Genomic DNA, 12500 nt, shown 5'->3' on the forward strand with positions numbered 1-12500 from the left:
AGAAAGAGAGAGAGAGAGAGAGAGAGAGAGAGAGAGAGAGAGAGAGAGAGAGAGAGACGCATACACGATATACCCCCTCCATACCTGCAGATAATGAATATAAAAGGCTTAATAACACAGCATCTCCAGACCAATTCGGACAAACACACTCGCAAATGCACCAATATAGACACATAGATTGTCAATATCTCAGAGGCTCGTAGACCTACCCCCCTCTCACCCCCCCCCCCCTTTAGATGCTCGTCCACCTCCCCCATCCCCTCTCCCCCCACCCTCCCTCCCTCCACTCCCCTCCCACACACCTTCCCTTCACTCCTCTTCCACACACCCTGCCTCCCTCCACTCCCTAGCCACACACCCTCCCTCCACTCCCCTCCCTCCACTCCCCTCCCTCCACTCCTCTCCCACACACCCTCCCTCCACTCCCCTCCCTCCCTCCCTCCACTCCCCTCTCACACACCCTCCCTCCACTCCCCTCACACACGCCCTCCCTCCCTCCATACCCCCCCCCCCCCCCCCCCCCCCCCCCCCCCCCCCCCCCCCCCCCCCCCCCCCCCCCCCCCCCCCCCCCCCCCCCCCCCCCCCCCCCCCCCCCCCCCCCCCCCCCCCCCCCCCCCCCCCCCCCCCCCCCCCCCCCCCCCCCCCCCCCCCCCCCCCCCCCCCCCCCCCCCCCCCCCCCCCCCCCCCCCCCCCCCTCCCCCCCCCCCCCCCCCCCCCCCCCCCCCCCCCCCCCCCCCCCCCCCCCCCCCCCCCCCCCCCCCCCCCCCCCCCCCCCCCCCCCCCCCCCCCCCCCCCCCCCCCCCCCCCCCCCCCCCCCCCCCCCCCCCCCCCCCCCCCCCCCCCCCCCCCCCCCCCCCCCCCCCCCCCCCCCCCCCCCCCCCCCCCCCCCCCCCCCCCCCCCCCCCCCCCCCCCCCCCCCCCCCCCCCCCCCCCCCCCCCCCCCCCCCCCCCCCCCCCCCCCCCCCCCCCCCCCCCCCCCCCCCCCCCCCCCCCCCCCCCCCCCCCCCCCCCCCCCCCCCCCCCCCCCCCCCCCCCCCCCCCCCCCCCCCCCCCCCCCCCCCCCCCCCCCCCCCCCCCCCCCCCCCCCCCCCCCCCCCCCCCCCCCCCCCCCCCCCCCCCCCCCCCCCCCCCCCCCCCCCCCCCCCCCCCCCCCCCCTCCCCCCCCCCCCCCCCCCCCCCCCCCCCCCCCCCCCCCCCCCCCCCCCCCCCCCCCCCCCCCCCCCCCCCCCCCCCCCCCCCCCCCCCCCCCCCCCCCCCCCCCCCCCCCCCCCCCCCCCCCCCCCCCCCCCCCCCCCCCCCCCCCCCCCCCCCCCCCCCCCCCCCCCCCCCCCCTCCCCCCCCCCCCCCCCCCCCCCCCCCCCCCCCCCCCCCCCCCCCCCCCCCCCCCCCCCCCCCCCCCCCCCCCCCCCCCCCCCCCCCCCCCCCCCCCCCCCCCCCCCCCCCCCCCCCCCCCCCCCCCCCCCCCCCCCCCCCCCCCCCCCCCCCCCCCCCCCCCCCCCCCCCCCCCCCCCCCCCCCCCCCCCCCCCCCCCCCCCCCCCCCCCCCCCCCCCCCCCCCCCCCCCCCCCCCCCCCCCCCCCCCCCCCCCCCCCCCCCCCCCCCCCCCCCCCCCCCCCCCCCCCCCCCCCCCCCCCCCCCCCCCCCCCCCCCCCCCCCCCCCCCCCCCCCCCCCCCCCCCCCCCCCCCCCCCCCCCCCCCCCCCCCCCCCCCCCCCTCCCCCCCCCCCCCCCCCCCCCCCCCCCCCCCCCCCCCCCCCCCCCCCCCCCCCCCCCCCCCCCCCCCCCCCCCCCCCCCCCCCCCCCCCCCCCCCCCCCCCCCCCCCCCCCCCCCCCCCCCCCCCCCCCCCCCCCCCCCCCCCCCCCCCCCCCCCCCCCCCCCCCCCCCCCCCCTCCCCCCCCCCCCCCCCCCCCCCCCCCCCCCCCCCCCCCCCCCCCCCCCCCCCCCCCCCCCCCCCCCCCCCCCCCCCCCCCCCCCCCCCCCCCCCCCCCCCCCCCCCCCCCCCCCCCCCCCCCCCCCCCCCCCCCCCCCCCCCCCCCCCCCCCCCCCCCCCCCCCCCCCCCCCCCCCCCCCCCCCCCCCCCCCCCCCCCCCCCCCCCCCCCCCCCCCCCCCCCCCCCCCCCCCCCCCCCCCCCCCCCCCCCCCCCCCCCCCCCCCCCCCCCCCCCCCCCCCCCCCCCCCCCCCCCCCCCCCCCCCCCCCCCCCCCCCCCCCCCCCCCCCCCCCCCCCCCCCCCCCCCCCCCCCCCCCCCCCCCCCCCCCCCCCCCCCCCCCCCCCCCCCCCCCCCCCCCCCCCCCCCCCCCCCCCCCCCCCCCCCCCCCCCCCCCCCCCCCCCCCCCCCCCCCCCCCCCCCCCCCCCCCCCCCCCCCCCCCCCCCCCCCCCCCCCCCCCCCCCCCCCCCCCCCCCCCCCCCCCCCCCCCCCCCCCCCCCCCCCCCCCCCCCCCCCCCCCCCCCCCCCCCCCCCCCCCCCCCCCCCCCCCCCCCCCCCCCCCCCCCCCCCCCCCCCCCCCCCCCCCCCCCCCCCCCCCCCCCCCCCCCCCCCCCCCCCCCCCCCCCCCCCCCCCCCCCCCCCCCCCCCCCCCCCCCCCCCCCCCCCCCCCCCCCCCCCCCCCCCCCCCCCCCCCCCCCCCCCCCCCCCCCCCCCCCCCCCCCCCCCCCCCCCCCCCCCCCCCCCCCCCCTCCCCCCCCCCCCCCCCCCCCCCCCCCCCCCCCCCCCCCCCCCCCCCCCCCCCCCCCCCCCCCCCCCCCCCCCCCCCCCCCCCCCCCCCCCCCCCCCCCCTCCCCCCCCCCCCCCCCCCCCCCCCCCCCCCCCCCCCCCCCCCCCCCCCCCCCCCTCCCCCCCCCCCCCCCCCCCCCCCCCCCCCCCCCCCCCCCCCCCCCCCCCCCCCCCCCCCCCCCCCCCCCCCCCCCCCCCCCCCCCCCCCCCCCCCCCCCCCCCCCCCCCCCCCCCCCCCCCCCCCCCCCCCCCCCCCCCCCCCCCCCCCCCCCCCCTTCACTCCCCTCCCCTCCCTCCCTCCCTTCACTCCCCTCCCACACACCCTCCCTCCCTCCACTCCCCTCCCACACACCCTCCCTCCACTCCCCTCCCCTCCCACACACCCTCCTTCCAAACTCATGTACGTTAACATTGTACATCACGTTAGGCGCCGATCCGCGACCTGGTTTGCCGTGGCCCCAGCGATACTTGCAGACAAGTTTACATTCCCCTAACTCCTCAGCAGCGAGACTTTCACCCCTCCCACCTTGTCACCTGCTGAACTCACCCGCACTCTTCTTTTGCAGGCGTTATGCCCTGTTCTCCCGCTCTCTGCTGCCGTCCCCCTCTCTCCCTCCTTTGCCGCCCACGCTCCCTTCCCTTCCCTTCTCTTCCCCCCCTCCCCCCTGCTTCTTCATCGCCCACGCTCCCTTCCCTTCCCTTTCCTCCTTCACCGCCCACCGCCCACGCTCCTCCTACCGCTCTTCCTCCCCCTTCCATCCCTTCCTCACCGCCCATCACCCACGCTCCCACCTCCCCTTCCCTCCCCCTTCCCTCCCCCTTCCCTCCCTCCTTCCCTCCCTCCTTCCCTCCCTCCTTCCCTCCCCCCTTCCCTCCCTCCTTCCCTCCCTCCTTCACCGCCCACCGCCCACGCTCTCCCCCTTCCCTCCCCCTTCCCTCCCCCTTCCCTCCCTCCTTCACCGCCCACCGCCCACGCTCTCCCCCGCCCCGATGCCTACCGCGCCCGCTCCGTGGATTTTGGTATTCTCGTACGCACACTGGATGCTGTGGGTGTGTTCCTCTGCCGATCTGGCTTTGCGTCCGAGAGAATATGCTCGAGGAGAAAGCTTTATTGGAGGAGGAAAAGGGGAGAAAAAAATGTGGGAAGAATTAATAAGAATAACTATATCAAACGGCGAATAGTTAATTAATACTATTTCAGAATGTTCGGGTAGAAAGATTAAAGGGGAGAATAAATGCGGATAACAAAAATTTATATATAACAATGTATAACTACATAAAAATTCGATTAGTCAATAAAAAAAATATAACAAAATAGGAATAGTCAGTAAAAAAGAATATATCAAAGTGCGAATAGTCAGTGAATTCTATATCTGAATGCAAATAATCAATAAAAGCTATATCACACTGTAGAAAGCTTGACTGGAGGAAAAGGGAGAATAAATGTGCGAATAGTTAATAAATGAATGACAATATCAATTAATCGCAAATCAGGTTTTTGAGAGAAAATATTCGAAAGCTTGATTGCAGAAAAAAACGAATGTATGTACGATTAGTCAATAATATATATATATACATATATATATATATATATATATATTATTGACTAATCATTCAATCGTGTGTATATATATATATATATATATATATATATATATATATATATAATCGCAATCCATCGCAAAGACACTTCCTTTTACACTAATACTGGCAAACAATTAGTAAGAATATTACGATATCAATCAAACACAAAAGCATTTCCTTCTGACTAATATTGGCAATCATTTGAATATCAACAAAGTGACTGTAAAATTCCCTGGGAGAGACTCGGAGAGAGGACTCGCGCGTATGCAAAGTCCGTCTCCGTAAGTCGAGTGGATTATTTTTTTTTTTTTGTTGTTGTTGTTCTTCCCATCTCGTGCTTCCTGTTAGCTGTGGTTCTCTTGTCCGTTTGTTGTGTGTGTTTGCCTCGTGACGAATCCCGTGTAGCTTCCGTGTAGTATCCCGATAGCCTGGAGGAACGCTTGGAACGATGCGCAGTCATGTCACTGAGACAGGACTTTAGACGTTACGGCAAGCTCACTAACTTATGGTATGAAGTCCGTCCGCTAAGTGACTACTTGAGTTGGCGATGTGTAAAAAGATAGCCCGGTAATGAGGTAGGCTAGCCATTGGTAAGGGATAGCCCGAGGTAGGGAGGTCGTAGACGAAGGTAAGGGAGGGCGGTGAGGAAGGGGAGGGGAGGGGAGGAGGGAGAGGAAAGGAAAGGGGAGGGGAGGGAGGTCGGAAGAGGAGGGGGAGGTCGGAATAAGGGGGCCACGGGCGGCGTAAGGACCAAATGCCGTTGTCTTATTTATCTTCTCGGTCACTGCTCTCCCGCTCGCCCTCATACCCGCCACGCCCACGCTGCACCCCCCCCCCCCCTTCCCCTCCCTCCTGCCCGAGTAGCTACTGTCACCACTTTCTGATCACCAGCTTAATCCGCCTCATCAATTCCGCCTCGTGTAATTATTTGATAATGGCGCGGCGTCTCAGCCTCGTCTTATCTGATCGGTGATTTTCCTTTTTTTTTTTTTTTTACCTATCACTCCGAGGCGTTAATACTTAATGACCAATTAGCATCCGTCTCTCTCTCTCTCTCTATCTCTCTCTCTCTCTCTCTCTCTCTCTCTCTCTCTCTCTCTCTCTCTCTCTCTCTCTCTCTCTCTCTCTCTCTCTCTCTCTCTCTCTCTCTCTCTCTCTCTCTCTCTCTCTCTCTCTCTCTCTCTCTCTCTCTCTCTCTCTCTCTCTCTCTCTCTCTCTCTCTCTCTCTCTCTCTCTCTCTCTCTCTCTCTCTCTCTCTCTCTCTCTCTCTTTCTCTCTCTCTCTCTCTCTCTCTCTCTCTCTCTCTCTCTCTCTCTCTTTCTCTCTCTCTCTAGTCTAATCATACCCAATATATTTTCCTCCAAGTAACCTCCTCAGAAAAGTAGAATAATTGCAAGATACTGCACAACAAATATCCTGACGTTCATTGCAAATGTGACACGGATTGCCAAGCCCTTTTGCACAACCCGAACGAATTTTGCAAACGCTGGATAAGGAGAACAGAGAGACGATATGCTGTAAGTCTGCACGTCGGCCGCCGCAAGCCCTCGCTGAGCCCTGGATTTTGTGAAAAAACGGGTTTTAAGGTTTTAGGGGACGCTGTTTGGTTTTAAGGTTTTAAGGGGATGCTGTTTGGTTCTAAGGTTTTAAGGGGATGCTATTTGATTTTAAGGTTTTGAGGGGACGCTGTGTGATTGTAAGGCGCTGTTTGGTGTTGAGGTTTTAAGGGGACGCTGTTTGGTTTTAAGGTTTTAAGGGGACGCTGTTTGATGTTAAGGTTTTAAGGGGACGCTGTTTGGTTTTAAGGTTTTAAGGGGACGCTGTTTGATTTTAAGGTTTTAAGGAGACGTCGTGTGATTTTAAGGTTTTAAGGGGACGCTGTTTGGTTTTAAGGTTTTAAGGGGACGTCGTGTGATTTTAAGGTTTTAAGGGGACGCTGTTTGATTTTAAGGTTTTGAGGGGACGCTGTGTGATTTTAAGGTTTTAAGGGGACGCTGTTTGATTTTAAGGTTTTAAGGGGACGCTGTGTGATTTTAAGGTTTTAAGGGGACGCTGTGTGATTTTAAGGTTTTAAGGGGACGCTGTGTGATTTTAAGGTTTTAAGGGGACGCTGTGTGATTTTAAGGTTTTAAGGGAACGCTTTGGGATTTTAAGGTTTTAAGGGGACGCTGTTTGATTTTAAGGTTTTAAGGGGACGCTGTTTGATTTTAAGTTTTTAAGGGGACGTCGTGTGATTTTAAGTTTTTAAGGGGACGCTGTGTGATTTTAAGGTTTTAAGGGGACGCTGTTTGGTTTTAAGGTTTTAAGGGGACGCTGTTTGGTTTTAAGGTTTTAAGGGGACGTCGTGTGATTTTAAGGTTTTAAGGGGACGCTGTGTGATTTTAAGGTTTTAAGGGGACGCTGTTTGGTTTTAAGGTTTTAAGGGGACGCTGTTTGGTTTTAAGGTTTTAAGGGGACGCTGTTTGATGCTAAGGTTTTAAGGGGACGCTGTTTGGTTTTAAGGTTTTAAGGGGACGCTGTTTGGTTTTAAGGTTTTGAGGGGACGCTGTGTGATTTTAAGGTTTTATGAGGATGCTGTTTGATTTAAGGTTTTAAGGGGACATTGTTTGATTTTAAGGTTTTAAGGGGACGCTGTTTGGTTTTAAGGTTTTAAGGGGACGCTGTTTGGTTTTAAGGTTTTGAGGGGACGCTGTGTGATTTTAAGGTTTTATGAGGATGCTGTTTGATTTAAGGTTTTAAGGGGACATTGTTTGATTTTAAGGTTTTAAGGGGACGCTGTTTGGTTTTAAGGTTTTAAGGGGACGCTGTGTGATTTTAAGGTTTTAAGGGGACGCTGTTTGATTTAAGGTTTTAAGGGGACGCTGTTTGATGCTAAGGTTTTAAGGGGACGCTGTGTGATTTTAAGGTTTTAAGGGGACGCTGTTTGATGCTAAGGTTTTAAGGGGACGCTGTTTGATTCTAAGGTTTTAAAGGGACGCTGTGTGATTTTGGGGCTAAAAGGAAATCGAAATGAGGAAGAGGGGGGTTTAGTGAGGGAGAGGGGGTGAGGTGAGGGAGAGGGGGTGAGGTGAGGGAGAGGGGGGTGAGGTGAGGGAGAGGGGGTGAGGTGAGGGAGAGGGGGGTGAGGTGAGGGAGAGGGGGCGAAGTGAGGGAGAGGGGGGGTGAGGTGAGGGAGAGGGGGCGAGGTGAGGGAGAGGGGGGGGTGAGGTGAGGGAGAGGGGGGGTGGGGTGAGGGAGAGGGGGGGTGAGGTGAGGGAGAGGGGGCGAGGTGAGGGAGAGGGCGGTGTGGTGAGGGAGAGGGGGGGTGAGGTGAGGAAGAGGGGGGGTGTAGTGAGGGAGAGGGGGGTGAGGTGAGGGAGAGGGGGTGAGGTGAGAAAATGAGGGAAGAGTAAAATGATAAGGTGATGATAGAAAGAAGTATTCATTTTTCTTCTTTTCTTGAGCTTTCTTGCGTATTATATTAGTTTTGACGAGATAAGCATGGATCTTGTATAATATGATAGGAAATAGATATACAAAAATCTGTAGATAGATATATATTAATATAGGTAAATAGATTGATAATAATATAGGTAGATATACAAACATAGATATTGATATACAGACATACATACATACATAAACCCACACACACACGCACGCACATACACAAACACAAATACAAGCTTAAGCACAACGGCATTAGATACAAAAGTATTCACTGAACGTCGAGACGAAGAACATTTATCAGTTTTGCCAAACGGGCCTCGCCTTTTTCCGCCGCTAAACTGTGCACGCGTTGGCCAGAATCCCAAAAGATGCCCTCCTCCTCCTCTTCATCCTCTTCCTCCTCCTCCTCTTCCTCTTTCTCCTCCTCTTCCTCCTCTTCATCGTCTTCCTCCTCCTCCTCTTCATCCTCTTCATCTTCCTCTTCATCCTCTTCCTCCTCCTCCTTCTCCTCCTCTTTCTCTTCCTCCTCCTCTTTCTCTTCCTCCTCCTCTTCCTCTTCCTCCTCCTCTTCCTCTTCCTCCTATTCCTCTTCTTCCTCCTGCTACTACTGCTGCTCCTTCTCCTGTTCCTCCTCCTCCTTTTCTTCTTTTTCTTTTTCTTCCTCTTCTTCATCGTCTCTCGTCTCCTTCTTCCTCATTTTACTCTTACTCTTACTCTTCCTTCTCTTCGTTTTCTTCCTCCTCTTCTTCTTCCTCTTCCTCTTCTTCCTCCTCTTCGTCTTCCTCTTCCTCTTCTCCCTCCTCCTCCTCTTCTTCCTCCTCTTCCTCTTCCTCTTTTACCTTCTACTCCTCTTCTTCCTCCTTTTCCTCCTCCTCCTGCTCTTCCTCTTCTTCTTCCTCCTATTCTCCCTCTTCCTCCTCCTCATCCTCCCCCTCCTTCTCTTCTTCCTTCCCCCCTCCTCCTCCTGTTCCTGTTCCTCCTACTCCTTCTCCTCCTCTTCCCCCTCCTCCTCTTCTTCCTCCTCATTTTCATCTCCTTCTCCTCCTCCTCATTTTCCTCCTCCTCCTCATTCTTCTTCATCTTCTCCTCCTCCTCCTCCTCCTCCTCTTCCTCCTGCTCCTCCTCCTCTTCCTCCTCCTCCTCCTCCTCCTCCTCCTCCTCCTCTTCTTCTTCTCCCTCCTCCACCTCCTCCTCTTACTCCTGCTCCTCCTCCTCCTCCTCCTCTTCCTCTTCCTCTTGCTCCTCCTCCTCCTTTTTTCATCCTGAAGATGTCTTCCGCGGCCAGAGCATCTTACTCCCTGAAGCGGATCTTTACTTACAAAAAAGGGTTAAAAAAAACTCTGTCTCGCCTCTTTAAGGACGTCTCCGTGACCTTTGTGAAGTCTTTCTTTCTCGTAAGGTCATCGAGGCTTCCTAAAGGTGCCGTGGAGAACTTCGTATTGTCTCTTGAAGAACGTCTTCAAGATAGAAGGATGGTTTGTCTTCCTGTTTGGGTTTCTCGTGTTTTCATTTTTAAGCGTTTATTTATTTATGTTTATTTTTTTAATAAATCGTGTTTTTTATATAATTTATCTTCTGGTTTATTCAGATGCTTCGACCTCTTTAGGTTCAGTGGGAGGCGAGTTTGAATTGTTCAGGGTTTTCTTTTTCTTGTATCTTACGCTCGGGAGGTACAAGGAACTGTCTTCGAACTGATTTCTGGGAACAGGTTGGCGCTTGATGATGTGGACTAGTCTTACGTTACTCTTTATAAATGTTTTTCATGGTTGTTATATGTATTAATTCGAGACGTAAAAGTAGGTGGATCTCGGGGAAATAGTTTAAAAAAACACGATGATGGGAATAATAATCAAATGAATAGCATTGGAAGTGAGAAGTCTTTTAACGTAGAGAAAGGTTCACATCAGGAACCGCCATTGGTACAAGACAAATGTAACTTTAAGCGAACTCAAGATCAGAATCAAGACATGTTCACACAAGCAAGATGGAAAGATGGAAATTAGTTCACTGACAACATGACCTGAAAGTAAACTGCGCAGCAAGACCGTAGGTGAAGCTCCTCGGCGAAACTAGTTGGTTCTGAAGCTCCCGCACGAATAATTTTCGTCGATTTCAATAAGGCGAAAGGAGAGATGAAGAAAGAAAAATACAGAAAATTACAACGATATCGACGAAAAACAAATGAGGATACGACGAGAGAAAATGGACAGCGAATCAGGAGAGAATGTAGTGAGAGAGTGAGAGGGCAAACACGGCCTTAGGAGAGTTGAGAGTGAATTGCACAGCCCGACGGCCACACCCAACGCGGACACACATGTCTCATTAACACAACCATTCTTCCACCCTTAAAAGAAACACTATAGCCTCCACAAGAATGCCCTCGCTTTGGAAGGAAGACCCATATTGAGAACAGAAAAAAAAGACTATAATGCAAAAGCGAACAAGAAAAAGGAACAATGGTTTGCCGTAACAGTTGCCCTCTATGAACGAGCTAGGCCACACCCACCGTAACAGGAACCAGTAGGTGGCACGGTATGCGGGTTATCATGCCCACTTATTATTCACCATTTCGATATTATCCCGGGCTGTTTTCTCCATACGGGGCTCGCATCCCCCTTCCGCCGGCAGGGGTGAACACGAGGGGATACGAAGGAGTGGTATGGATGAGACGGAACTCTACAAATGAAACGACTTCTTTTAATTCAATCTGCATCGGAAATCAAATACGATTTTGATGAAGGCGTGATCGAAGCGCGTCGATGGCATATCTTACGTTGTGAAGTTTGTCCTTTTCATTTATTTACTTCAATATTTGTCTCGTGAATTCTATTAAGGGAATCCGAACCCCTTTCAGTCTTCTCTGCGCGGGGACTGTATATATATATTTTTTTATTCTTGTTATGTTAAATGGACTATGGTTGGAATCTGATTCTAGGAGATAAGGAGAACTTTATTTGTTTAATTTTACAACTGAAACAACCAGTATTATGCGTATGGGTGGTTGTGTGTGTGTGTGTGTGTGTGTGTGTGTGTGTGTGTGTGTGTGTGTATGTGTGTGTGTGTGTGTGTGTGTGTGAGAGAGAGAGAGAGAGTGTGTGTATGTATAATGCCCTACTGAGTGTGTATTCACGTCATCTATATTCTTCTAACGCCACATGCTAAAACTACAACCAGGTCTGCTTCACACATAGCTGAGTTTTTTGTTGTTTTGTTTTTTTTATGTGTACCTTCGACTGTCCTTGTGTCGTCCACTCCCTCCCCCCCTCCCTCCCTCCCCCTCCCCTCTCTGGACAGGGTGTCTCGTCCCCTTTCCCTAATTCCGTCCTTCTGTTATCATCTCCTTTATTTCCTTATTTCGTTGTTTTTTTTTTGTTATTGGATATTTACTCGCTTTTCTCATTAATCCCTTCCGCTAAAAACAGGTAAACCTTTCATATGGGGATAAAAGCCAGATAATTTTTTAATATATTTTCCTAAATGATGCAACACTGTGCAATAGTTCGCTTTCATTTCCCAATTACGGTCTACATTTCCCTGCAACTGATTTCCTATGTTATTTATTTATTTATTTTATCATCGTCATATATCATTCTTCATCAGATTATCCCATTATAATATTTCGTGGTAATCAGGAATGGTGATATGTGATAAAGTCACATATTCCAAATGTACTTTATGGGGATTTATAACACGCGTAAATTTAAATCAACATCATATTCAACATTTTGCATGTCTTTCATATTAAGTTTTCCACATACTTGTTTTCACTTTTTTTATTTATTAATTTACTTTTGGGGAGGTAAAATTTAAAATGAAACGCTGACAGAGCTTGTCTGCGCCGTAAAGTTTCAATGAAAATGTAAGATTTTTGCAATGAAATATGAAGCAATAATTTTTCATTAGTTTTCACTGTTCTGAAGATTTTTTTTTTTTTTTTTTTAGTTACGTTTTCGTGGATTTGATTATCAGAATAGTTTTCTAATTTCTCTACCATACTGAGGTATTTAATTACCCATTCTTTCTAAATATATATATATATATATATTGTTTGCTTGTTTTTTGCTTTTATTTCTATTTTTTCATATATTTTACTATGTTTCCTTCTTCCATATTTTTTGGCATTTTTGTTTTCTCTCATTTACTTATTCTCTTATCTTATTTTAACTATGATTGTATTATATTTTACTATATTTACTTTAATAACTTTATCTTCTTATACGATCTAGATTTTTTTTTTTTTTTTTTAAGACCAACATTTTAAATTCATTTGTTATTTCGACAATCTTCGGTGATTTCTTTATCAGCTTCCCTTTCTTTGTCTCTCCTCTTCTCAAAAGAATTATTGAACAGTTACTATTATCTTTGTTAAAATGAGCGCATTCCTATTCGTTATTTCTCTGCCTGACAAATCCCTTGTATTTTTCTTATTTATGTGAATAAGTATCTTTTAAGAATTAAGTGAATTTTCTCTCTATTTTTTATTCCGATTATGTGTCCAGTTTGCCTTGTATATGATATTAATATTCTCTCTCTCTGTCTGTCTGTCTGTCTGTCTGTCTGTCTCAGTCTGCCTCTCTCTCTCTCTGTCTGTCTGTCTGTCTGTCTGTCTGTCTGTCTGTCTGTCTCAGTCTGCCCCTCTCTCTCTCTCTCTCTCTCTCTCTCTCTCTCTCTCTCTCTCTCTCTCTCTCTCTCTCTCTCTCTCTCTCTCTCTCTCTCTCTCTCTCTCTCTCTCTCTCTCTGCCTGTCTGTTCTCTTTCCTCTCTCTCTCTCTCTC

The 12500-nt window shown here is 55.4% G+C and overlaps 1 protein-coding gene across 1 annotated transcript; it reads left to right on the forward strand.

Moving 5' to 3' along the window:
* Positions 1 to 1084: 1084 nt before the first annotated feature.
* On the forward strand, positions 1085 to 3254 carry LOC125044121 (basic proline-rich protein-like; the record flags this gene model as incomplete). The annotated part of the gene is made up of 2 exons (XM_047640571.1): positions 1085 to 2581; positions 3141 to 3254. Coding segments are annotated over 2 exons (1611 nt in total), but the record flags the coding sequence as incomplete, so codon positions are not given.
* Positions 3255 to 12500: the final 9246 nt, after the last annotated feature.

Source organism: Penaeus chinensis, chromosome 35 (genome assembly GCF_019202785.1).
Source record: "Penaeus chinensis breed Huanghai No. 1 chromosome 35, ASM1920278v2, whole genome shotgun sequence".
NCBI classification, from domain to species: domain Eukaryota; kingdom Metazoa; phylum Arthropoda; class Malacostraca; order Decapoda; family Penaeidae; genus Penaeus; species Penaeus chinensis.